This window comes from Mesoplodon mirus (assembly GCF_964341445.2).
Source record: "Mesoplodon mirus genome assembly, chromosome: 15".
NCBI classification, from domain to species: Eukaryota; Metazoa; Chordata; class Mammalia; order Artiodactyla; family Ziphiidae; genus Mesoplodon; species Mesoplodon mirus.
In genome coordinates, this window is record NC_138991.1 from 8,195,191 (window position 1) to 8,223,059 (window position 27,869).

Genomic DNA, 27,869 nt, shown 5'->3' on the forward strand with positions numbered 1-27,869 from the left:
GTGTAGGGCTACATGAGACGGTACAGGAAACGCGCTCGGAACTGAGAACATGCTAAATTATTGTTAACTATTACCATTATTGTTCTAACAAGGCTCTTGAGAGGTTTAGTGATAACGTGGGTAAGTGTCTAGTTCAGCGCCTGCCGGGTGAGGGGTCGTTATGAATGATTATTCCCTCCACTCAACTAATCAGTAGTAACTTAGCACCTGATCAATGCAGATGCAGTGCTGAGAATAGGAGATATAACCGTGGGTAAAGACAGACAGTCCCTGCCTTCGTGGTGCTTACAGTTTATTGGGGAAGGCAGACAGAAGTTAAATACTCTGTTTTGCCCTCCAAATCTAGATCAATTGTTACTTCATTCCAGAACCCTCCTATTCAGCGCTGCCACCTCTTGCCCTCTGCTGTGGCCCCCCTCTTGTTACGTTACAAATTTCCTTTTTATTCATAGCACTGAATCCTATGTGTTTTGTTAACACATTAACATGTATATTGCTTCTTAAGAGCCACACATTATTCTAACCACTTTACAAGCATTAACTCATTGTGTCCTTGTAGCAGTCCTGTAAGGCACAGAGAGGCTAATCAGCTCATCCAAGGACACACAGCAGTGAGGGGCAGGGAGAGGGTTCAAGCCCAGGTTGTCTTGCTCCCGGTCTGTGCTCATAACCACTGCACCATGCTGCCTTGAACTATCGAAAACGGCCTGATTTGTGGATTTATTGTCTATTTGTTTATTGTCTGTCCACCCAACAGATTTCAACTCCATGAAGTCGGGGGCCTCATCCATTTAATTCACAGCTGTAACTCTAGTGTCTGGCACAGCGTAAGGTACAGAGCTGGCACTCACTATATATTTGTTGAATCAATAAATGAATGAAAATTTAGCTAAATAAACATATAATTACACGTAGTGCTAAGTGCTATGAAAAAAAAATGCCAGTCCTATGAAAGGTTTTAACAGGGGACTAAATTTAGTTTGAGGATCAGAGAATACTAAAAATTATAAGTATTATTTTAACTGTCCCAATTCTAAAATCCCCTTGATATAATAGTTGTGACTGGCTAAGAAAGAAGAAAATGTTATCTACACGGAATATCCTTTTTGAGATGATAATATTCTCCCAGCAATGAAATGCAGTTGAAAACTGGGGCTGCATTTGACTTTTATTCTGTTGAATTTATGAGCCCCAAATCTCCCCTCATCCCCCAAAATAAACATAAGCAATTGGTCTACCTGGGGCTTGTGATAATATACCCACAGTAACTTGGCAGTCTCTGCACCTTAGTTTTATAGGCAGGAGTGAGACTTCTGCTGGTCTTGGGTTTTCATTTTTCTCTGTGTCTCTCTTTTTCTCTGTTGCAGGAACAATGGGTAAGCAAATGAGTGTTCCCCAAAGAGTGGAGGACCAAGAGAATGACTCGGAAGCAGACACTCACAAGGTAGTGTGGTTATGGTCACTGGGCCATTAGCTACTAGTTGGGAGGGTCGGGATAACGGCAGAATAAACAGCCTGCCCAGGGCTCATCACAGAGGCGTGATTGCTGCTGCTGCTCCTCCCAGGGGTTGTTCAGTTGTATTCAAACCTCCAAACCCATCAAGGAGCTTGTTAAAAGTGCAGGCCCTTAGGCCCCGCCCAAGGCCTGCTGAGTTAGAAACTGCAGGGCTGGGAGCCTATGAAACCTGTCTCCATGGTGATTGATTCCCATGGGGCCAATCTGATCTCTGTTCCCAAGTGGGTTTGGACCAGGGGTTCTCAGCTGTGGGTGATTTTGCCTCCCCACCAGGGGACACTTGGCAGTGTCTGGAGATGTTTCTTGGTTGTCACAGCTCGGGTAGTACCACTGGCATCTAGTGGGTACAGCCAGGGATGCCGCCCTGCAGTGCACAAGACGGCGCCACAGCAGAGAATGATCCAGCCCAAAGTATCAGCAGTGCTGAGGATGAGAAACCCAGTTTTGGATCAGCAGTTGGCAGCTGTGGCTGGACATTAGAATCATCTGGGAAACTTAAAAATGAATTGTGGGGCTGGAATTGTACCCTAGACCAATGAAACCAGAATCTGTGTGTGGAAACCAGGGTGGCACCTGTATTTCCAAGGCTCCTCAACTGTTGCAGGTTCAGCCAACGTGTAGAACTTCTTGTTTGTGAATCCCTCCTTTAGCAGATGGCTCTGGAGGGCTGAGGCCAGGGACACCCAAATGCTTCTCCTTAGACCTTAGATCTACAAGCAGGCAGCAGAGAACCTAAATGTCCACCACCAGTGATTCTGCAATCAATTCAGTTTAAGATTTAGAGCCCAGTTAGACATGGAAATCATTGGAGGAGGAGGTAACACCTACGAACTGATACTGATCACAGCATAGAGGGAATTCCTGCTCAGAATAGAAGGCTGGATTCAGAGAAGATTCTCACACCTGACCATGTATTAGAATCCCTGGGAAATGTTGAAAACGCCCGATGCCCAGCACCACCTGAGACCAACTAAAACACAACCTCCGGGTAGGGGCCCTGCCATCAGTAGTTTCCCAAGATCCCCAAATGATTCCAAGTCTGAGAGCCTCTGGCCTCCAGGACCAGGCAGTGACAAAAATGAGCAAAGCAGGAGGGTGAAGCCCACTTGCAGACAGCTAGTTCTGACCAACTTTACCCTCAGCATGTTCCCAGAGACTTATTTTTCATTTGAAGCTGGAAAAAGGTGTTAATGCAACCTCCTGATTTTTGAAATATTGGCAACTGATTCCAAAATACTTAAAACAAAAACAAACAAACTTCTGTGAGCCAAGTAGATCAAATTTGCACACCAAGTATTACCCCAGGGATGCCAGTTATGACCTCAGAGCCAAATGAGCACATGAGTTTGATATTTCAGTTTTATGATTTCTTGGTAGGGTTAATGATAAATTCAAGAACACAGGCTTCTTTTATTTTTATTTATTTATTTTTGGCCACACCATGTGGCTTGGGGGATCTTAATTCCCCGACCAGGGATTGAACCTGGGCCCAGGCAGTGAAAGCACCGAGTCCTAACCACTGGACTGCCAGGGAGCTCCCAACACAGGCTTCTTTTAAGCAAAACTGTTACAAAAATATAAAGAAAGGAAATATCTTCCACATCTCCCCAGTAGTTTCCCATCATCAGGAGGTGAGTATTTAGTCCTTTAGTTTTTCCTTCTCTCTGTACTTATTAACATATATTATACTACTAATAGTATTAGCAAAATAAGACATGATATGCAGAGTACTTAGCATATAATCAATATTCAGTTAATGCCAATTATTAGAGGTATAATTTATTTTATTACTAAAATGACATATAACATACATTCTTTTTTTATATATAAATTTTATTTATTTATTTATTTATTTTTGGCTGCATTGGGTCTTCATTGCTGCGTGCAGTCTTTCTCTAGTTGGGGGGAGCGGGGGCTACTCTTCATTGCGGTGCACGGGCTTCTCACTGCGGTGGCTTCTCTTGTTGCAGAGCATGGGCTCTAGGCGCACAGGCTCAGCAGTTGTGGCTCGCGGGCTCTAGAGCACAGGCTCGGTAGTTGTGGCCCACGGGCTTAGTTGCTCCGTGGCATGTGGGATCTTCCCGGACCAGGGTTTGAACCCGTGCCCCATGCATTGGCAGGCGGATTCTTAACCACTGCACCACCAGGGAAGCCCTAACATGCATTCTTTTTTGCAAACTTTTTTTCTTTCCATGTGAGTGTATGTGCGTGTGTATAATATATATGTACATCTATGCATACATATATATGTATAATCTTTTTAAATGTCTACAATAAATAACAGAAGAGAAAAAAATTCAGGGCAGTGGTCTAAAATTGGAAGGGGGTTGTAACAGTGCAGTGGAAGGAGTGGGTATGGAGCAGAAAAATAGCAACAACGAACTTCCTGTATTTGACGAGAGGCCTGTGCTTGTGTGCAGGACCCTGGAGTGTGGTTAACCTCACAGCATGTTAAGTTCTTGTCCCCTCCCTGGTCAGACCAGCACCCCAGTTTGCCTGTGTGTCCTATCTGTACGAGGGTGTCTGTCCTGCTTGTGCTTGTGGGGCTCATTGAAAGGAGGTAGAGACCAAAGCTCTTATCAACACAGGAGTCCAGTCCTTGCCGCGGGTTATATAGTTTCTCTGAGGTGTGATAGAAAACGGGGTAGTTCCTAGAAATGCAGACTTAAATTTTGTGAGGCACCCTTGTGGCCTTGAGGTCCTTCCTTGAGTTTTTCCGACTTTCCCCAAAGACTCGGCTAATACTGCCACATGTTCTGTTCCAGGTGGCATCTGGCGACGAGTGTGGTCAAAATGGGATGCTGGTGATGGTATCCACCCACTCCGTTCAACCCTACCATGAAGGTCAGTGTCATGTGGGGACTGCTCCTCCTGTGGGTTGGGGGGATGGTGAAGGGTCTGCTGACCCCTGTTGATGGTGAAACAAGATGGAAGAGTTGAAGCCACAGACTCACGTGGAAGACACTTGTATTAGTTCCTGGGGCTGCAAACACAGTGTCACTAATCAGGTGGCTTAAGCAACAGAAATGTATCGTCTCACCGTGTTGGGGCCAGAAGTTGGAAATCAAGGTGTGGGCAGGGTTGGCGCCTTCTGAGAGTTTGCTCCCTGCCTGTGCCCTGGCTCCTGGTGGCCTCAAGCGCTCCTTGGCTTCTACGTGGTGCTCTCCCTGTGTCTTTTTTTTTTTTTTTTTTTTTCACTGAAGCACTGTTTATAATAGTCAAGACATGGAAGCAACCTAAATATCCATTGACAGAGGAATGGATAAGGAAGATATGGCACACACACACAATGCAACACCACTCAGCCATAAAAAGGAACAAAATAATGCCATCTGCAGCAATATGGATGGACCTAGAGACCATCACACTAAGCGAAGTAAGTCAGAAAGAGAAAGACAACCGTCATATGATATCACTTATATGTGGAATCTAAAAAGATGATACAAATGAACTTATTTACAAAACAGAAACAGACTCACAGCCTTCAAAAACAAACTTATGGGGCTTCCCTGGTGGCGCAGTTGTTGAGAGTCCGCCTGCTGATGCCGGGGACGCGGGTTCGTGTCCCGGTCCGGGAAGATCCCACATGCCGTGGAGCGGCTGGGCCCGTGAGCCATGGCCACTGGGCCTGCGCGTCTGGAGCTCATGCTCAGCAACGGGAGAGGCTGAGTTAAAATTGTATCTTTGCTGCTTTTACTCTGGGATCTTGGAGAAGGTTTCTTAAACGTTCTGAGCCTTATTCTCTCCATCAGGCTTCCCTGGTGGCGCAGTGGTTGAGAGTCCGCCTGCCGATGCAGGGGACAAGGGTTCGTGCCCCGGTCCGGGAAGATCCCACATGCCACGGAGCGGCTGGGCCCGTGAGCCATGGCCCCTGAGCCTGCGCGTCCGGAGCCTGTGCTCCACAACGGGAGAGGCCACAACAGTGAGAGGCAGTTCTGAAGGCTGGGAAGTCCAAGATGAGGGTCCCAGCATGGCTCAGTTTTGGTAAGGGCCCACTTTCTGGTTCAGAGTCAGCACCCTCTCGCTGTGTTCTTATGCGGCGTAAAGGGGCTCTCCCTGTGTCTTCATAGCATCTTCCTTCTCCACTCTGTGTCCAAACCTCCCCCTTTTATAAGGACACAGCCCCATGGGATTGGGCACACCCCCACTGGCCTCATCTTAACTTGGTCCTCTGTAAAGACTCTCTTTCCAAATGAGGTCATAGAAACTGGAGGCTAGGACTTCATCTTCTTGGCAATTCAACTCTTTTTTTTTTTTTTTTTAATTTATTTTAATTTATTTTTGGCTGCATTGGGTCCTCGTTGCTGCACACGGGCTTTTCTCTAGTTGAGGCGAGCAGCGGCCACTCTTCGCAGTGGTGTGCAGCCCTCTCACCGCGGCGGCCTCTCCCGTTGCAGAGCATGGGCTCTAGGCTCACGGGCCTCAGCAGTTGTGGCCCGTGGGCTCCAGAGCGCAGGCTCAGCAGTTGTGGCACACGGGCCCAGCTGCTCCATGGCATGTGGGATCCTCCTGGACCAGGGCTCGAACCCGTGTCTCCTTTATTGGCAGGCGGATTCTCAACCACTGCACCACCAGGGAAGCCCCTCAGCAATTCAACTCTTAACAGTACTCATCTCTCTTGAGTATGTGTGACGCCTGGTAGAGGCCGAGGCTTTAACTCAGCAATGAGTTAAAAGCAATAGAGTAGAAACACTAAGAGGCTGGCCTCTTCAGAGTCTGATAGACCAAAGTGAAAATCCCTGCCCTGCAACTTACTAGCTGTGTGACCTGGAGCAAGTCGTTTGGCTTTCTAAGCCTCGGTTTTCTCATCTGTAAAGTGGGGATAAGAACACCTAGCTCACAGAATTGCTGAAAGCACTCAAGGAGATCATTCACCAAGCATTTTACATATTACCCAGCACTTAGGAATTCCAAAGGAACAAGTAAAATATAGAAGACAACAGAGGGCAGTATTAAAACTGGACAATGTACTTACCTATTTGATTTCATTCTGGAGTATAAGGCTATAAATTCAAAGCATCAAAAATGACTGAGTTCTACTATGTGAGGAATATCTATAAATTATATGGGGCAGTATAGCCCAGTGGTCGAGGGTAAGAACTCTGGAATCAGACTGCTGGTTTTGCCGCCTACCAGCTGTGTGACCTTGAGCCAGTTAAATAACCTCTCTGAACCTCAGCCTCCTCGTCTGTGAAGTGGGATAATAACAGTACCTACAACATAGATATCAGATATAATAAAAGTATATCTTTCAGTGCCTGGCACATAGTAAGTGCTATGTATGTATTAGCTATCATGATTATATGATGGTTATGGTTGCTGTCCTTTACATGTAAGTTTCTGGGCTTCAGCTTCATTTCCTGAACAATGAGATGAATCATAGCATTGGTTCCAGAGGCTTTAGAATTTCCTAGTGTAAGAAAAATACTGCTGTCTGTTTCCCCTCGCTATGCTCTGCTACCCACACCACATCTGACACCAGATGTGTGGGTTTTCCATACAAGTGATTCTGTGACACCAGCTGGGTGTCCCACAATTCAGTTCGGTTCTGACACCATCAACCCAGAGTTAGCAATAGCTCCCACAGTTTAAGGGCTCCCTCCCACAAGACTACCTCCCACTTAAGTTGCCAATGGCAAGTGGGGAGTCCCCAGGTTACCCGCAACTTCTGTTCCCACTTGGCTACAGATCAGAGGTTCTCACGACCTCCTCCTCAGATTCAGTCATTTGCTAGAATGGCTCACAGAACACAGGAAGACAATGTACTTATTAGATTACCAGTTCATTTTAAGAGGATACAACTCAGCAACAGCCAGATGGAAGAGATGCATAGGGGAAGGAATGGGGGAGGGGATCCTGGGGGCAGTGGATGGGGCAGTGGATCTTCCATGCCCTCTCTAGACAAGCCACACTCCCAGCACCTCCACGTGGTCACCAACCCAGAAGCTCTCTGAACCATGTTCTTGAGGGACATTTGTGGAGACTTTATTATGTAGGCATGCTTGATTAAATCATTGGCCATCGATGGTGGAACTCAATATCCAGCTACTCTCCCCTCCCTGGAGATGGGGGGGCGGTGAGGCTGAAAGTCCCAGCCCTCTAATCACATGACTTGTTCCCCTGGCAACCGGGGCCCCCATCCTTAGGGGCTTTTCCAAAGTCACCTCAATAACATAAACTCAGATGTGGTTAAAAGGGGCTGGCTTGTTATGAATGTTAAAAGTCTTCTTCATGGCTCTTAAAGTTAAGTTTTAGGAGCTCTGTGCCAGGAACAGAGATGAAGGCCAAATATAGATTTATTTTTTAATTTATTTTTATTTTTTGGCCATGCTGCACTGCTTGCGGGATCTTAGTTCCCCGACTAGGGATCAAACCCGTGCCCCCTGCAGTGGAAGCGTAGAGTCTTAACCACTGGACATCCAGGGAAGTCCTGTATTTCTTAATACATTATACCCCTAGGTTGCTTGTTAAAAACTTAGATGCCCAGGTCCCAGCCCATAGCCTCTGTCTAGAATACCCTAAGGTTGAGGCCTGGGGATCTGAACTGTTGAAAGCTTTCTAGAAGATTCTGACGCATAGCCAGGATTGGCAACCACAGGATGAGATCATGTCACAAGTCTCTTCCTGCCTTTCAACCCTGTGAGTCAAGCTTCTGCTTTGATGTGCACAAAATGGATTATATTGACAGCAGCGGCCTTTGATGAGAACAGTGTAAAGCTGGCTATTGAGATGCACAGACTTTGAAATGAGAATCATATTGTTTTTATAATTTGCAAACTGTAGGTGTTCTCAAAAAATTGAGAGGCACTGAGAATATAATATGCCCGACAGAAAGGGTTTTCTTTATCATCCTTTTCATTTGTATTATTACTGTTGTTGTTTTTATGCCCCTATTTAATATGGGGCACAAGGGCAAGGAGTGTGTAGGAAGGGCATGGGAACAAACTTGAAAATTGAGAAAGGCTTTCTCTCCCTCTCTTGTCTCTCTCTCTCTCTCTGTCTCTCTCTCCTTCTCTTTCTCTGCCCCTCCCTCCCTTTTTTTTCTCCCTCCTTCGCTCCTTTCCTCCCTGCTCCCAACATTTATTTTTATATAAGAGGCAGTCTTCCTGGAAAGAGGAAAATAAGTAACAGAAATATAGGGCAACAGTCTGGGACAGTGTATTGCTGTGTGGATACCTACACACAAGGGAAAAGAGAATCTGGTTTGAGTGAGTCGTAGGTTGGTTGCACGTAGCTCTCATACCCTGCAGCCTTGCATCAGCACCGGCTTGAGACTCTGTAAAGGGGTTAAGTTAATCCTCTGAAGTCAAAAACTCTGCCTGCATTCATTGACAGCCCAGGTCTCTGCAACTTGCTTTGGAATGATTATCTCTTTTAATGAGGAAGGCAGCTTATCATCCTCATGCTCTTTGCCCTAGGTTGTTATCATTTTCGATGCAGTTTTTAAAGGGGTATAAGAGTGGGATTCTGGGTGACTTTTTTTTGTCCTTTGGACAGAATTTTCTGACTGGGTCTTTTGATGCACGTTTGTGTTCATCTCTCTTGGTGTTTGCATATATGTATGCACACAGAGACAAGTCACCAGAAAAATAGCTAAGTGGGATGCTGGGTGACTGTGTTCCTTCCTTCCATCTATACTTTTTCCTATTACAATTAAAACTGTTCATTGCCATGTGGGAATGTTTCCTGTGAAGACTTATTGAGAAGCAGTGATGGCACAGTGGCTGAGCACACAGCCTAGGGAGTCAGGATCCTAAATTCAAGTTGTGGCTCTGCTGTGTGACCTTAGGCAAGTTGCTCAGCCTCTCTGTTCTCACATCTGTAAAATGGGAATCATAATAACAGTAGGCCAGAGCTTCGAAGATCACTGGGAGGCTTAAAGGAGTTGATACACCTACAGTATTTGGAAGAGTGCCTGGCACGTGGTCAACATGTGAGGAAAGTTTATTTTTCTGTGTTGGATTTAATGTTAATAAAGGCTGTCATTACAGTTTGAAGTTAACTGTATTAGCTCTGTCTAGCATAGCACTTACAGATTTAAAATCCGACCTTAAAATTTTTTTTTCCTACATCCCTTATTCTTTTTCAATGTTTTACTTATTTGTCTTCCAAATAAGTAGGAAGAGAGAGAGCAATCAGGCAAAACACTTCTTTTAAACTGATTCATGAAATTACATTCTGTTTCCTCATAGATATAAATTTATTTCACACCGTATTTTTTCTTGGGAAGGGCAAAAGACCAGGGGATTTTTTTTTTTTTTTTGAGACCAGGGGATTTTGATATCAAACAAACATCAAGTAGTACAGCTCATGTGGATGAGGGCTTTCTCTCCAAAGCTTAGCATTATAATTCATCTTCAATAACAATATCTTAGAAAATCAAAATGTCTCATTTTTATTGCCACATTATATTTCTAGCTTAATTTGCCAATTTCAGATGCCATTTGAAAGTCTGTGTCAGAGAAAGCTGGTAATGATGCCAAAGCCACGCACAATATGATTTACCTGCAGTGCCACAGAGAGCAACACATTGTCTTGCAACTTCGGGTTAGAGGCTAATGTGTTCGCTCTACCAAAACGTGATTGTTAAAATTCATATATTGGGTTTCTCCCTTTCTTTTTCCAGGACATGTTGATGTGAATTCCAAAGTATCTGGGGAAGTACTTCCAAAAGAGCAAAATGTCCATCAGTAGAGTGGTTGCATCAGTTAGGGCAGGCACACACAGTCCTCAGCAGAAATAGGAATGAGCTACCGCCAAATACAGCACCGTGAGGGACCTCAAAACTATCCTGCTAAGAAAAGGCCAGATGTCCACATCTGAATCTCCGGAACCTGTGAATATGTTACCTGGCTTGTCAAAAGCAGGTTTTGCAGAGGTAATTAAATTAAGGATCTTGGGGCTTCCCTGGTGGCGCAGTGGTTGAGAGTCCGCCTGCCGATGCAGGGGACACGGGTTCGCGCCCCGGTCTGGGAGGATCCCACATGCCGCGGAGCGGCTGGGCCCGTGAGCCATGGCCGCTGAGCCTGCGCGTCCGGAGCCTGTGCTCCGCAACGGGAGAGGCCACAACAGTGAGAGGCCCACGTACCGCAAAAAAAAAAAAAAAAAATTTAAGGATCTTGAGATGGGGAGCTGATCCTGTATTATCCAGGCGGGCCTAATGTAACCACAGGGTCCTTATAAGAGGGGATGTTACCAGATTGGTCGTATGGATCACCACTTAGGCCCTAGCCAGGCCGAAGCCCCCTGCCGTGGTGGGGAAGGTGCTTTTTCTGTTCGGATTCACACAGCCAATGACAAAACTGACGCTGAGGCTGAAACAGCACAAGCTTTATTCAATGGCCAGAGAATGGAGAAGCAGGGACTTAGTTCAAAAATCAACTTCTCAACCCACCTTGGTCTGAGACACCGTATATATAGGAGGGTCGAGGCAAAAGGGAGGGAATTTAGTAAAGAGAGGGAGAAATGTTCATGACTTCTCCGAGAATAGGGGTGTGGTATGCTCAGTACTGGAACAACACCCCCTTTCAGTCCTTGTATGCCCTCCTCCGGCTGTTGCCATGGCAACTGTCAACGGTCACGGTGCTGGTGGGTGTTATTTAGCTGCTACTGTATTACAGGGAGCATGTAATGAAGTTCACGGTCTGCTGGAGGTCGGGGCTTCTGCCGTCTTGTCCCTTGTTGATTCGAACCAGTTCCGGTGGGCTCTTGTTTTTCTCTTCCGGTGGTCTCCTGTAGGATAAGGATAACACTTCTCTGCAGCTTACATCCCCTCAAGCAAGGCGGAGGGTTAGAGCTCAAGGCTAACAGCCATGGTAACAGGAGGCAGGAGGGTCAGAGTCAGAGAAAGAGATATAATGATGGAGTGGATGTCACAGAGAGAGAGACTTCAAGATGCTCCATTGCTGGCCTTGAATATGGAGGAATGGGCCATGAGGCAAGGAATGTGGATTACCAAACCAAACTTGGGTCCACTCGCCCCATGCACAGCAAAGCCAATGTACTGATGCTGGATTGTGGTGAAGGGAAGTACAGTGTTTATTGCAAGGCGCCCAGCGTGGAGAATGGGCAGCTTAGGCTCAAAAGACTTGAACTGTCCCCTGGCTTTTGGGGAAGGGTTTTTAAAAGCAAGCTGAGGGAGAGGGTTGCAGGCTGCCTGATCAGCTCGTGGACATTCTTCTGATTGGTTGGTGGTGAGGTAACTGGGAGGTATTTCAGAAATTTCAGTCATCAACTTTCTGGTTCTAACTGGTCTGGGGTCTCCGTGCTGGTGCTCATCATGTAGTTAGCTCCCTCCACCTGTGGAGTTTTTAGTATCTGCAAAGCAACTCAAGGATATGGCTCAGGATATTATCTGTAGCCCTTGAAGAGGAACTAAAGGTCTTGACTTTGTTTTGTGGCTAAACTATTATTCTTTTGTCCTGCTTGACTGTTTTCCTTTGTTTCTGCATTTTCTCATTTCTGTGATTAAATTTGCTCTTGGGAACTTGGGGAAGGCCTAGGAGGCTAAAGGTTTTCTATAAACAAGAGGCGGGGGACACAGAGGTCTGTCCCCTAGAAGGTCCTGTAGGGTCCTGCTCGATTTCAGAGCAAGGAAGCAGATTCTCCCCTCAAGCTTCCAGGAGTTGACCCATTTCTGATGTCTGACCTTTAGAACTGTAAGATATTTGGGGTTGTTTTCAGGCACAAAAATTATGGTAATTTGTTACAGCAGCAAAAGGAAACTAATATGAGCACACTGAAGCTTTGGAGGCTCACAGACCAGGTTGTGGCTTTGCCGCTCACTAGCTATGTAACCTTGGCAAGAAATGTGTACTCTCAGAGACTCATCTAGAAAATGGGAATAATAATAATATTAACTGTGTAGGGTGGCTCCAAGAACAGTGGCTGGCACAGGGTAAATGTGACGAAATAAAAAGACAGGGAAATCTACAAGCAGAGTCCACTGTCATGAGTGTCCCTTATCACTGGCCTTTCCCCTGTTGTATCACCTGCCCAGACTTCCCCACCTGTGTATTTATGCCTAAAACCTCACCAGTTTTTAGGGAAATAAAAATGCCTCATTTTTCTCCTTCTCTGATTCCTTTCTATCAAATTGATCACATTAGTTCCCCCTTTTAAAAAAATTGTTCAGTTCTCACTGCTGATGAACGGTAGAGACTAAGGCATGATTTATCTGCCAGAAAACGCCATTTTTCAGAAACAGAAGACCGTCTCTGTTTCACCTGGGTAAGAAGTTTCTAAAAAATTAATCTTTCCTTTTTTTGTTCCTAGTTGATTTTTTCTAAAAAGAATTGCCTGATTTTGCTTTTTTTAAAAAAAGAAGTGGAATCGTTTCACTGGACTGAAAATCCTTACTTGAGTAAACAGTGCTCCTGCCGATGCTGTAACATAATGAATGAGAGGAAAAGAATATGCCAGTCATGATGCCTGGGCAACGTGTGATGGGAGACCCAGTGCCAAAACTCATAGCTACCTGATAGAGAGAAAGACGTGGGACCAGCCTCACTGGTTGGGAAGGGAGCAAACACACGTGTCCTCTTAGCATCCTCTATCTCCCCACAATTGGCTGGCTTTTTTAATGTTTTGGCCACTTGAGTAAAAATTCCTGAGAACAGAGTATTTCCTTTGTTGTTGCAATAATCCCAAAGTTAACACAGGCTCTGAGATACACAAAGGGCTTGGAAATGACTGATGAACAAATGAACGGTGGCACATCAGACCAGTGGCAGCAGAGCAAGAAAATGTGGCTGAAGAGAGAGTTGTAGATCCTGATGTATCTGCTGCAATACAGCACTAAGTAAATAGCACTTTTAATTATAACAAGAAGTCTGGGGGTTGGCAGTTCCAAGCTTGGTGCAGCATCTTGACGGCATTATCAAGGCACCAAATAAGTGTGCCATTTATGTACTGTGGCTCACAAGATGCCACAGACCCACACATCACGTCCTCACATGACAGGACCCAAAAGCCAGAAGGGAAAAGCCACGATTTGCTACTCTTTTTTCTCCTTTTATTAGAAAAGAAAGGAAGGTCCTTCCTAGAAGCCCCTGCCTCAAGTGCCTCATCCACTTATATCTCACTGGCCAGAATGAGGTCACATGACCACCACTAGCTGCAGGGGATGCTGGGAAGTCAGGTACTTCTCTGGGCAGCAAGCAAAGAAAACGGGTTGGAGTGGATTGGCCACTGGACAGGCAGTCCCCAGCGTCTGCCAGTGTTTTGATTTCAAAGAATTACAATTGAGCAACCAAAAGTAGCACATATGTTTACTCAGGCCTTTCAAAAGTCATTAAAGGGATCTAGCCCATTTCCTGAACGCCAGTTTTCTCTCTCCTTCCACCATCTTGCTGTATATATCTCACTCAATAAATAAGCTCCTTATCTTCAGTTCTCTACCCTGCAACCCTGCTAGACATGCCACCCACACAGGCACTTCCTCTGGGTTGCACTGCATCAGCTCTCTACTTAAAGTGGTTGCAGAGAATCCTGAAAACTGCTTTGCCAGATGGCCTGACAGCTCCTTGCTCCTCTGTTCTGGGAAGTATGCAGAAGTCCCTGTGAAATCGAATACTTCTCAACCTCTTAGTGCTTTTACTCATCAAAAATTCTAGTGGAGAATTTCTGTCAGGTACACGTAACCTCCCTGTTACTCTGTTGTGATAGACAGTCTCCAAAATTGCACATCCCTCCCCTCCCCCCAATAATCAAGGCTTCCCAGTGTTCACACCCCTGTAGTCTTCTCCCTTGATATCTGGGATGACCCTGTAGAACCAATAATATGTAGTGGAAGGGATGATGCATGACTTCCAAGCCTAAGTCTTAAGAAGCCTTCCAGCCTCTGCCTTTGTCTTTCATAGCACTAGCTCTGGGGAAAGCGAACCACCATGTCAGAACGACTCAGACTGCCATGGTGGAAGGGAGCCCAAGCTAGTCACATGAAGAAGCCACGTGACAAGAAAGAAATGCTCAGCTAGTCCCCAAATGTTCCAGCCATCCCAGGCCAGGACAGATCCTTGAGCTCCACAGACGTGTGCACATCCCTTCCATTCAACTGGTGCATTTTTAATTCATTGTTTTGTAACAGCTACAAGGTATTTTAAGGTGTGGATGTACTGTAATTCATTCAGCCATTACCCTGATGTCGGGCATTTTTTTTTCTATTTTTCTCTACTCTGAGCAGTGTTGCAATAAACTTTCTTGTACGTGTTTTTTATTCTTTGTATTTTAGATAGCTTCTTCAGGAGGGAAGCCGTGTAATGCGGGCACATGTTGTTTTATTGCGCTTCACTTGATTGTGCTTTGCAGATACTGCATTGTTTGCCAATTGAAGGTTTGTGGCAACTCCATGTTGAGCCAGTCTATGAAGGCCACTTTTCCAACAGCACTTGCTCACTGCATGTCTCTGTATCTCATTTTGGTAATTCTCACAATACTGCAAACTCTTCACGGTGACCTGTGATCAGTGATCTTTGGTGTTACGATTGTAATTGTTTTGGGGTGCTGCAAACCTCGCCCATGTAAGACAGTGAGCTTAATCAATGTGTCGTGTGTTCTGTCGACTTCACCGACCGGCTATTTCCCCACCTCTCTCCGTGTCCTCAGGCCTCCCTATTCCCTGAGACACAACAATTGTTGAAATTAGGCCAGTTAATAACACTACGGCGGCCTCTAAGTGTTCAAGTGAAAGGAAGAGTCACACATCTCTCACTTTAAATCAAATGCTAGAAATGATTAAGCGTAGTGAGGAAGGCATATTGAAAGACAAGACAAACCGAAAGCTTGTGCCAAATTGTTAGCCAAGTTGTGAACGCAAAGAAAAAGTTCTTGAAGGAAATGAAAAGTGCTATTGCAGTGAGCACATGAATGGTAAGAAAGTAAAACAGCCTTATTGCTGACATGGAGAAAGTTTTAGTGGTCTGGATAGAAGGTCAAATCAGCCACAACGTTAGCTTGAGCAAAAAACAAAAAAAACAAAGCCTTATCCAGAGAAAGCCCTCACTCTCTTCAATTCTATGAAGCCTGAGAGAAGTGAGGAAACTTCAGAAGAAAAGTTTGGAGCTAGCAGAGGTTGGTTCATGAGGTTTAGGGAAAGAAGCCGTCTCCATAACATAAAAGTACAGGGTGAAGCAGCAAGTGCTGATATAGAAGCTGCAGCAAGTTATCCAGAAGATCTAGCTAAGATAATTAGTGAAGGTGGTGACACTAAACAACAGATTTTCGATGTAGATGAAACAGCTTTCTATTGAAAGAAAATGCCATTTAGGACTTTCACAGCTAGAGAGGAGAAGTCAATGCCCGGCTTCAAAGTTTCAAAGGGCAGGCTGACTCTTGTTAGGGGTTAATGCAGCTGGTGACATTAAGTTGATGCCAGTGCTCAGTTACAGTTCTGAAAATCCTAGGGCCCTTAAGGGCTAACTCTGCTCTGCCTGTGCTGCATACGTAGAAGAGCAAAGCCTGGATGACAGCACATCTACTTACAACATGACTTACTGAATATTTTAAACCCACTTGAGATCTACTGCTCAGAAAGAAGATTCCTTTCAAAACATTGCTGCTTGTTGATGATGCACCCCGACACCCACGAGCTCTGATGGAGAAGTATGAGATTAATGTTGTTTTCATATCTGCCAACACAACATCCATTCTGCAGCCCATGGATCAAGAAGTAATTTTGACTTTCAAGTCTTATTATTTAAGAAATACATTTCGTACGTCTATAGCTGCCATAGACAGTGATTCCTCTGATGGATCTGGGCAAGGTCAATTGAAAACCTTCTAGAAAAGATTCACCGTTCTAGATGCCATTAAGAGCATCCATGATTCATGGAAAGAGGTCAAAATATCCACATCGACAGGAGTTTGGAAGAAGTTGATTCCAACCCTCATGGAAGACCTTGTGGGGTTGAAGATTCAGTGGAGGAAGCCACTGCAGGTGCAGTGGAAATAGCAAGAGAACTAGAATTCGAAGTGGAGCTTGAGGATGTGACTGAATTGCTGCAATCTCATCATGAAACCTTCATGAATAAGGAGTTGCTTCCAATGGATGAGCAAAGAAATGGTTTCTTTTTTTTTTGGTACGCGGGCCTCTCACTCTTGTGGCCTCTCCCGTTGCAGAGCACAGGCTCCGGACGCGCAGGCCCAGTGGCCATGGCTCACGGGCCCAGCCGCTCCGCGGCATGTGGTATCTTCCCGGACCGGGGCACGAACCCATGTCCCCTGCATCGGCAGGCAGACTCTCAACCACTGTGCCACCAGGGAAGCCCAGAAGTGGTTTCTTGAGCTGGAATCTACCCTGGCGATGAACCTCTGAAGATTGTTGAAATGACAACAGAGAATTTAGAATATTACATGAACTTAGTTGATAAAACAGTGGCAGGGTTTGAGAGGATTGACTCCAGTTTTGAAAGAAGGTCTACTGTGGGTAAAATGCTGTCAAACAGCATCACATGCTGCAGAGAAATCATCCGTGAAAGGGGCAAACTTCATGGCTGTCTTATTTTAAGACATTGCCATGGCCTCCCAACCTTCAGCAACCATCACCCTGATCAGTCAGCAGTATCCACTTCGAGGAAAGACCCTCCACCAGCAAAAAGCATATGACTTTCGGAAGGCTGGGATGATGCTTAGCATTTTTTAGCAATCGAGTATTTTTAAATTAAGGTATGCACTTTTTTTTAGACCTAATGCTACTGCACACTTAATAGGCTACAGTATAGTGTAAACATAACTTTGATATGCACTGAGAAACCAAAAACTTTGTGTGACTCACTTTATTGCAATATTTATTTTATTGCCGTGATCTGGTGCCAAACCAAATCTCCAAGGTCTGACTGTACAATGGTTAGACAGGTGCTTTTGGACAGACCGCTTGTGTCTGAGGCCTCACCCCACCTCTCTGCAGCTATGTGAGGATAAACAAGAGACTTCATGACCTGATGGTAGAGAAAATCAGATAGTGCTTGCAAACCCCTTTACTTGGTGCCTGAAACAATAAATGATGGCCATTATACTTATGTAGATTCCTGAAAATAGTGGTTCCCAAACTTGAGTGCACATCAGAATCTGCTGGGGAATTTCTAAGTCCTCATACCCAGGCCTCACCTGGAATAATACAATCAGAAGCCCTGGAGTGTAGGGCCCGGGCATGTCTTTTTTCAAGTTTCCCTGGGCTAAGTATTTTTAAAGTTCCTCGTGCTCTGCCAGCGTTGAAAACCCTTTGAAATACACTCCAACAGAAAATTCCTTATTCACATTTTTCAAAAGTACCACATTGGCATTTCTGTTTTAATTTGTTTGGGAACATTTTTGTCCCTGCCATGGCTGACACTCGGGGCACAGCTTTCCGTTCCAGGGCGCAGACCGTCTGGGTGCATTAACTTCCACGCAGCTGTCAAGTAACACACAACCTGCTCTTTGCCTCTCTGGACCACGAAGACAACCAGCACACTCCTCTCTAAAGACAGAAACATCCACACGGTTCCTGCAGCTTGAGCGATATGAACCTGGCCCTCTCTTGAAGGGAAGACCAAGAGAGCCAAGGAGGGACCAAGGGAAAACGTGAAAAAAACGGCAAGAAGAGAAACAGTATCATCCTGTGACAACTGCACGTCATCTCATTTCCCCAGGGTGCATTTTCACCAGATCTGGAAATGGAATAAACACATCCACTTGCCAACAACTTTTCAGTTAACAAAAATAAAAATAATAAGTCAGTTAGACCAAATAAATGGTAAGGTGCCCTCCAAATTGCTAGAAGTTTAACAATTGAAACAGCATATTAGTGGGTGAGATCTGATATATGCAAACATACCTCAAAGACCAAATACTTCTGGGAATGAGAGCAGGAAAACATAAGCGGAGTCTGGCTCCATTTGTCAGTACAAAAGCTGGGATGTGTATCAGTGATTCTCACAGAGTGGTCCCTGGACCAGGATCATCCCGTCACCTCGAACTAGTTAGACCTGCAGCCCAGTTCCCAGAATCCAATGCTGTGGGTGGGGCTGGCCCTCTGTTCTTCCTGGAGCTTCTGACACTCGCCCAGAAGCAAGGACCACTGCATCTGAGAACTGGCACGAGATGTGGAGGCTGAAGGAAACTGGAAACTCTCCGTGTCTCAGCCCTCGGCCTGGCTGCCCTATGAGAATCCCTCAGCAGATAAGAGGATATTTCAGTGAAAGCCCCATTTTAGGATTTGCAAATGAAATTCCCCAGTTCAGAAACATCTAAGCATTCTGCTGGCCCAACACCAAGCTGTCAGTGGATCTCATATTTGCCAACCTCTGATTCTGTAAAGTTTTTCTCCCTAAAGCTCATCTCTCAGCAAAGCCTTTTTAAATCATCATCATTGTCATCAGGTTATCCCAGCCTGAAACAATTAAACATTTAAATCCTACAGCCAACTCCCAGTGTGCTGACTTGACCTCTCGGCTCACTGGGCATCCTGCCCATGATGATGGGATCCCATGTGAGTTTCCCACAGGGAGGGACCAAGTGGGCGGGAGGTGGCCTGTGACCCGTCCCCTTTGCAGCTGTACTGTCTTAAACCAATAATCTGCCTGTGGTTAATTCATGAGTCCTTTTTAGAATGACCTCTGGGAGGTACAGGGATTCTAGGTGACTTAAAAAGTTTGAGTTTCTGAGTTTGCTGAGCAAAGGGTCAGACTCTGGAATATGGAGGTGCCCCAGAGGTCATGCCCCTCACTTCAGTATGCAGGACCCACTTGGCCTGGCAACTCCTCCAATCAGAGCTGCACCTTGTTGCTTACAGAGCCTGCCATCACCGCTGGCCAGCCCCAGGCAAACCGGAAGCAGGTCAAACATTCCTCCAGTTGGCTTTAAATCCCACCTCTCTTTTCTAGACCTCACCTTTCCCTTTATTTTTTTTCTTTTCATTACTTTACTTTTTTTTTTTTTTTTTTTTTGTGGTACGCGGGCCTCTCACTGTTGTGGCCTCTCCCGTTGCGGAACACAGGCTCCGGACGCGCAGGCTCAGCGGCCATGGCTCACGTGCCCAGCCGCTCCGCGGCATGTGGGATCTCCCCAGACCGGGGCACGAACCCGTGTCCCCTGCATCGGCAGGCGGACTCTCAACCACTGCGCCACCAGGGAAGCCCCATTACTTTACATTTTTAAGTGACCTGGGAGGTATACCTAGCAAACATTCTCAACAGTCTACATAATAAGATAGGACAGGGAACACCTTCCCACCCCCAATTCTGATCGCTCCCCAACCTCCATCCCCAAATTTCCTTTCTTAGAGGCCGGAACTCTTTACAGTTTCTTGTGGCCCGAGGTATTCCCCGTGTGTGTATTTTTAAATCCTCCCCTCTACCTCTTGACGCCATTAAAAAAACAAATGGGAACATACTATACAGACCGTTGAACATGGCTTTTTTTCACTTACTGTATGTCTTGGAGAATGTTAATGCCTGTGGAGCAATTCACTGTGTGGACAAATGACCATTTATTTAACCAGGTCCCTATTGATAAGCCATTAGGGTGTTTCTGCTATTTTGCCACCACAGCAATAGTCCAGCAGATGATGTGTATCTGTTATATATATCTTTGTGGCTCTGTGCAATTGTATTTATTGGGTAACATTCCAGAAGTAGAAATTAGAGCTCCCAGAGTTTGTGAATTTTTAAATATTGATATATATTACTGAATTATCCTCCAAAGAGACAGCCAAATTACGCTCCCGCCCACAAGAGATGCGGCCATTCTTCCTCATACTTTCTCCACTGCCGGTTACTGAATGTTTCCCTTTTTACCAAGTTGATAGGAGGAGAGCTAAGTCTCATAATTTTATCTTGCTTATATTTTACTATTCATCAGGTTGCACATCTTTTCATTGGCTTAAAAGCCAACCACCATCTGTCTTTTCTGTGGAGTCTCTGCTCATGTTTGGTGTTTATCCCCTGCCCAAGAGCCATCCCCTACTGTGTTGGTGTTTATATAATGTCTTCATTTTCAAAATTGAGATATAATTCATATACCATAAAATTCATGCTTTTCAAGTGTACAGCCTAGTGCTCTTTAGTATATTCACAAGGTAGTGCGACCATCGCCACCATCTGATTCCAGAACATTTTCACCACCTCACAAAGAAGTTCCTTAAGCAGTGAATCTCCAGTTCTCCTCCCCAAGCCCCTGGCAACCACTAATCTACTTTCTGTCTCTGTGGATTTGCCTATTCTGGACATTTTATATAAAGAGAATCATACAATATGTGGCATTTTGTATTTGGATTCTTTCACTTAGCATAATGTTTTCAATGTTCACCCATATTGTAGCAGGTAGCAGTACTTCATTGTTTTATATGGCTAAATAATACTCCACTGTATGGATATGCCACATTTTGTTTATCCAGTCATCAGCTGATGGACATTTGAGTTGTATGCCAGTTTTTGTGTGAATATATGTTTTCATTCTCTTGGTTATGTACCTGGGAACGGAATTACTGGGTCATGTAGCAACTTGATGTCTAACTTTTTAAGGAACTGCAAAGCAGTTGCACCATTTTACATCCCAGCAGGAATGTATGGGGGTTCCGATTTCTCCACATTCTCCTCAGCACTGGTCATTTCCTGTGTTTTTGATTATGGCCATCCTAGTGGGTGTGAAGTGGTAACATATTGTGGTTTTGATTGCCTTTCCCTAATGACTGATGATGTTGAGCATCTTTTTATGCGCTCATTGATCATTTGTATCTCTACTCTGCAGAATATAATGTCTTCTGTTTTTTTATAAATTTATTTTATTTTATTTTATATTTGGCTGCGTTGGGTCTTCATTGCTGCATGCGGGTTTTTCTCTGGTTCGGCGAGCAGGGGCTACTCTTTGTTGCGGTGCGTGGGCTTCTCATTGTGGTGGCTTCTCTTGTTGGGAGCACGGGCTCTAGGCATGTGGGCTTCAGTAGTTGTAGTACATGGGCTCAGTAGTTGTGGCTCACGGGCTCTAGAGCGCAGGCTCAGTAGTTGTGGTGCACAGGCTTAGTTGCTCCGCAGCATGTGGGATCTTCCCGGATCAGGGCTCAAACCCATGTCTCCTGCATTGGCAGGCGGGTTCTTAACCATTGTGCCACCAGGGAAGCCCTATAATGTCTTCTTGATTTGGCTCTTTTCCGCATCCTTCTCCTCTAGCCCCTTGTTTCATATGACTTTCTGGCTAGCTACTCTCAGTGCCCTGGGGCCCCAAGCTAATAACTGTCACTTTTTAACAGTGTTCTTTGTGGCCTGAATTCAACCTACCCCCACCTAGCATCTCCAAAGCTTACCCTTTGTATCCTAAGAGCTGAGGGCACTAATAGAATGTTATATGATTTTCCTGTTGTTGTTTTTTTTTTTTTTTTTTTTTACCATTTAAAAGGTGTTTAATATTGTAAATATATGTGATCTGTGTTCCTGCTGCTTTGTATCACTGCTACCCTTGGGAGTGGGAGCCACTTATCACATTGCTGCTGGAAATGTGAATCTCTAGAGCCTCTTTTGGAGAAGTAATCTGGCAGTGTCTATTTTAGAAGTTAAATGCACATTAATTTGGGTGCAGCAATTCTACATCTGTACCTCTATTCCATAGAAATAAAACACTAGTTTAGGATTTTTGAACATGGAAGTTTTTCCCAATGTTGTTTATAATGGAAATGGAAAAATAAAGGTTTGGAAACTATCAGAATGTTCATTAATTAGGCAATGGCATACATGTCTTTTGGTATATCCATATTAAGGAATATTTTGCAGCTATTGAAAAAAAGATAAGATAGATTTGGATATATTGATTGGGAGGGAGAACTATTGATGTCTCAGTCCATTTGAACTGCTCTAATAAAAATACCATAGACTGGGTGGCTTAAACAATAACCATTTATCTCTCACTGTGCTAGAGGCTGAAAAGTCCAAAATCAGGGTGCCAGCAGATTCTTTGTCTGGTGAAGGACAGGTTCCTGGTTCACAGTCAGCCATCTTTTCACTATGTCCTCATGCAGTGGAGGAAGCAAAAGAGCTCTTTAGTGCCTCCTTTCTAAGGGCACTAATCCATTCATGAGGGCTCCACCCTCATGACCTAATTACCCCCCAAAGCCCCCACCTCCTAATACCATCACAGTGGAAGTTAAGATTCAGCTTATGAACTTTGGGGTGGGAGGCAGACACAAACATTCAATCCATAACAGTGATATATAAAAGCAATCAAAAACAATATCCAAATACCGTATGCTAACACATATATATGGAATCTAAAAAAAAAGGTTCTGATGAACTTAGGGGCAGGACAGGAATAAAGACGCAGATGTAGAGAATGAACTTGAGGACACAGGGAGGGGAAAGGGTAAGCTGGGACGAAGTGAGAGGGTGGCATGGACATATATACACCACCAAATGTAAAATAGATAGCTAGTGGGAAGCAGCTGCATAGCACAGGGAGATCAGCTTGGTGCTTTGTGTCCACCTAGAGGGGTGGGATGGGGGGGGGGAGGGAGATGCAAGACGGAGGGGATGTGGGGATATATGTATACTATAGATAATTCACTTTGTGATACAGCAGAAACTAACACACCATTATAAAACAATTATACTCCAATAAAGATGTTAAAAAGAACAAAACAAAAAAATCTAACATAATTGTATTTTTATAAAAACCAACCAGGATATGTGTACATGTGTCTGGGAGGCTTGTATGTATTTGTCTGAGCATGAACAAAGTTTGATAAGCCACCCGGGGTTGCAGATGTTCGTTATACTGCAGTGAGGGTAGAGGGTAGATACAGGGAAAGGAAAGGGTTGAAAGATTAATCATATGGGAGGTAAACACATGTTAAATGTGTATTATTATCAAACTGAGAAAAAATCAAACATCTGATGTGTCTTTCAGTGAAATATTTGCTCATGTTGGAGCAAAGCCTGGTTCTACAGTTAAATTATCTTTGTATGTTCCAGACTTTTATAGGCATATGAATGATAGGAAATGTGTGAGTAAAGAGGAGAGGATAAATCATAAGTCACTGGTGTAGTCTTGCCCCACAGGGACTAACAGTCACCGCTGACTTTAGAGGATGCTTTCTTGAGATCATGGGATGAGTTACCTTCTGCCCACATAATGTTTGAACCCAGCATTTTCATCACCAAGTGTTTAGATACATAGTATCCAGCTGACAGTTGAGAATTCTTCCCTCCTGCCCCCCAAACCCATTCCTTTCTTTTATTTATGCTAGAATCTCTTGGAGAAGATAACCTGGCTTTTTAATATTGAGAGGGAGAGCATGAAAGCTGATCATTCAGTGAAGTTTTGAAATCTAACATCTCCCTCCAAGCCATAAGCAGCTGCCACGTGAATCCTTATTTCAAGACCTTTAAAACAACAAATGCATTTACACAACACAGAAAGCCACAGTTGTTTGAAGTGTCATTTGACTCCTGCAGGCTGACCGCAAAAGGGTCATTTTTGCAAAACTTTTTGAGGTCTTCATCAGTCTTCCCTAGGGCCTATTGTAATCCTTTGATATTCAACTACAGTTCTCTTTTGAAGAATTTAGTGTGTCATCATCTACTTTCCCTTCTATTTTTCCTTCTTCTTTGGTGAACTACTTTAACTCTGCCAGATCCTCATCCAACAATAGCCATGTGTGTGATCTTTATATGACTATGAACTCTTCCATCTTTTGCAAGATTCGCAATTTCCCTTTATAATTAATGTGCATTGTATTTCCTCTTCATTTAGCTTTTATCCTGACTGACCACCATATTGACAGTGTCGCATAGGAGGGGACAGTGTCGCATAGGAAGGGATGTCTGAGTGGGGAATCGTAAGTGAACACTTCATTTGTGGATAAAATTATGACGACAGTTTCTGTTTTCCTCTTTAACCTTAAGAACTAGGAATGTTTAGATAATGAATTCTTAAAAGAAGTCCGAAATAAGTTTAGCCATTTTAAAATGAAAGTGGCAGGGAGGGGAAACACAGGGGTAAGGGATTAAGAGATACAAACTACTTTGTATAAAATATATAAACGAAAGCATGTATTGTACAGCACAAGGAAATATAGCCATTGTTTTGTAATAACTTTAAATGGAGTATAAGCTATAAAAATATTGAATCATTATGTTGTATACCTGAAGCCAATATAATGTAAATCAACTATACTTCAATTAAAAATATACATAAAAGTTAAAAAAAAAAAAAAGAACTCCATCTCTGCCACCACCATTATTACTTGGGTTGCTGTTTTTGCCGCTGTTAAAATCATGGCTGCTGAGCACCTGCTATGCCCCTGGCTCTTCTCCCTGCCTTACTGTGTTCCCTGACTTAATCCTACTATATGCCAAGCACTGCTGGGGGCACTGGGGATGCAGCTGTAATCAAAACAGACCAAGTCTGTCCATTCAGGGCTTACGTTCTACTGGGGAAGAAACAAGTAAATGATGAGTTAATGAGATCATTTCAGAGACCAATGAATGCTCTGCAAAATCCATGGAGTGAATGGGGTGAGTGGGAGGGGTTACTTTAGAGAGGGTGGTCTAGGAAGGCTTGACCTGGGGCCCGAATGATAACGAGGTAGCCATGGAAGATCTTAGGGGAAGCGTTCCCAGGTGGAAAGGACAAGTAGTGCGAAGGGCCTCGGGTGGGACTACGTACGATTGGTGAGCTGAGAGGTGAGAGGAAGCATACAGTATGATCTGAGGTTCTGGTGGGTGTGATCTACCGTAGAGTTTGTATTACTGAGTCCAAGTTTGTGCTGCATGACAGACCAGTAATTTGAGAGATGAGGCATTGGGGCAAGGAATAGCGACTTTATTTGGAAAGCCAGTAGACCAAGAAGATGGTGGATTAGTGTCCCAAAGAACCATCATCCCCGAGTTAGAATTCAGGCTTCTTTTATACTACATGGGGGTGTGGCTGGTTGCTGCAAACGTCTTGGTGACAGAATCCTTTGTTTTTGCAGCTGTCCATGTAGGTCTGGTTATAATGTTCCTGTAAGCCTCCACCAAGACAAATGTTATTTTCTGTTCTGCAACTTTCTATCTCTATATGAATGGAAAAGTGTTATGCTTTTAAAGGTCAGAGCCCATCTGAGAATGGGCTCTCCTGTATATTTCAGGCTCTAGGCAACTTTTTTTTTTCTAGACAGCATTTCTTATACAAAGATGCAGAGCCAGCATGACTAAGCACAGGCAGCAGAGCACAAGGGTTAGAGCTAAAGGGATAGATCCAATATGGAGTCAGGCTTGTTCTTCTGTGTTGTATTTGGACTTGATTTTAATGTGATGAGGCCCTCTTTGGATAGTTTTATGCAGATTAATGATATGATCTGATTTTTATTTAAAACAAATAAACAAAAATCATACACCAATGTTGCCCAGATATGAGAAAGCACAGGCTTTTATTCCCCCTTGTGCAGAGTTTTTTTTTTTTCCTTGAAAATCCACTAATTCTGTTAACCAAACTTTGTTCCACTCATCTTTCCTCCCTTGCTCTTCTGTTCTTGCTTCTACTACAATACATTGTTAGGAATTTGAGCTTTGAAATCAGGCAAACGTGTTCAAATCCTGACTCCACCACTTGTGAGCAGGATAATGTTAGAAAAGTGACTTTATTCTCAGAGCCACAGTTTCCACACCTGTAAAATGGGAGTGCTGATGGTATCTAGCATAGATTTGCTGTAATACATAAATAAAATGTATCTTGTTACATAGAGCATTTACTATAATTCCTGGCACCTGGGAAACATTCCATGAATATTAGCTATTGTGTTTACAGTTGTACCAAGTGAAAATTGTAGCTTTGGCACATGAAAAAAAAAAAAAGATAGCCCTTATTCAGAAGTTCTGAATAGTGTGACACAAACCTTGTGTGTGTATGTATGTGTGTGTCTTAAATATGTGATAGAAATCTGATGAAGCAGTTTGTTTTAACTAAGAATACTTGGTGCTTGGAAAAAGCATTCTTGAAACTTCTCTGGACCAGGTTCTTAGATTTCTGAAGATAAATTAATTCATATAATTACTATTTTAAAAGTCTTTCCAGAGCACCCAAATTTAGAGGTTAAACCATTGGAATAATTCCTTTCCTTATGCTTCTATTTAGAAAATTAAATAGTAATTGTAGTAATAATATATAAATATAACAAAACAACTAATAGTTATTAAATATCCACCACGTACCCACCTATGTTAAGTACCGTGTAGGAAGTATTTCATTTAATCCTCACTCTTTGAAGAAGACACTTATTTTCTTGTCCATTTTATAAGAAAATTAGGCATAGAGATATAAAGTAACTTGTCCAGGTCACATATTTAATATTTTAGAGGTTAAACCCAGGTCCCTCTGATCCACAATCTAAGTACTTAACAATTACGCTAAGATGCCATTCATCTCCATCACATGTCTAGATAAAATGACTTTCTTAAGGCTTCCCTGGTGGCGCGGTGGTTATTAATCAGCCTGCCAATGCAGGGGACGTGGGTTTGAGCCCTGCCGGGAAGATCCCACATGCCGCGGAGCAACTAAGCCCATGCACCGCAGCTACTGAGCCTGCACTCTAGAGCCCACGAGCCACAACTACTGACCCCGCGTGCTTCAACTACTGAAGCCCACACGCCTAGAGCCTGTGCTCTGCAATGAGAGAGGCCGCCACAGTGAGAAGCCCGTGCACCACAGAGAGGAGTGGCCCCTGCTCACCACAACTAGAGAAAGCCCGCGTGCAGCAACAAAGACCCAACGCAGCCAAAAAATAATTTAAAAAAAAAAGACTTTCTTAAAACACACACACACACACACACACACACACACACACTACAAAATATCTTTTCTGCATTTAAGGAGATCAAAATTTTCAACTCTCCTAAATATTTGGGAGCTACCATTTACATTCTTACTTGATTTCTTTTTATCTTCCTTAAACTCTTACACATTTTTTTCATGGAAAGTAAAATCTCTTTGGTATGTCATCTGTTTGTCTGCTTTATGAGAAAACTTTTTATTGAAACCAGATTCCAGATGGGCTTCTCCCAAGATTTTTCATAGGAACGGAAAGCTTAGTTCCAGTCATCTAGAAGGAACTTCGTATTCTTTCCATAATAATGTGAAGGAGGCTTGTAAATTATCCCCGTCTTTGCAAGAATATAAAACCTGGAACTCCTGCTCATTCACACAGATTGGGTGTGTGTGTGTGTGTGCGTGCGTGTATGTAAGTTAATGTTTCAGAACATAATTTATTTGTTTTTTAATGCTTATCTAAGGTCTCAAATGACTGTAATCTCTTTGCCCACGTGGATTTTTTTCCTTCACTTTCACTGAGAAAACAAAGTGTTGGTGGGTATTTTTTTGTTTCTATCCAGCTTCTTAGAACTCACTTTCT

The 27,869-nt window shown here is 43.9% G+C and overlaps 1 protein-coding gene across 1 annotated transcript in view; it reads left to right on the plus strand.

Moving 5' to 3' along the window:
- The window catches only part of BCAS1 (brain enriched myelin associated protein 1), a 111,432-nt gene that overhangs the window by 9,909 nt on the left and 73,654 nt on the right, over positions 1-27,869 (plus strand). Inside the window, exons 2-3 of the mRNA XM_082643382.1 lie at positions 1,368-1,444; positions 4,282-4,360. Of these exons, the coding sequence (XP_082499508.1) occupies positions 1,373-1,444; positions 4,282-4,360 (151 nt within the window). The 5' untranslated portion in view covers positions 1,368-1,372. The remainder of the gene's footprint in view (positions 1-1,367; positions 1,445-4,281; positions 4,361-27,869) is intronic.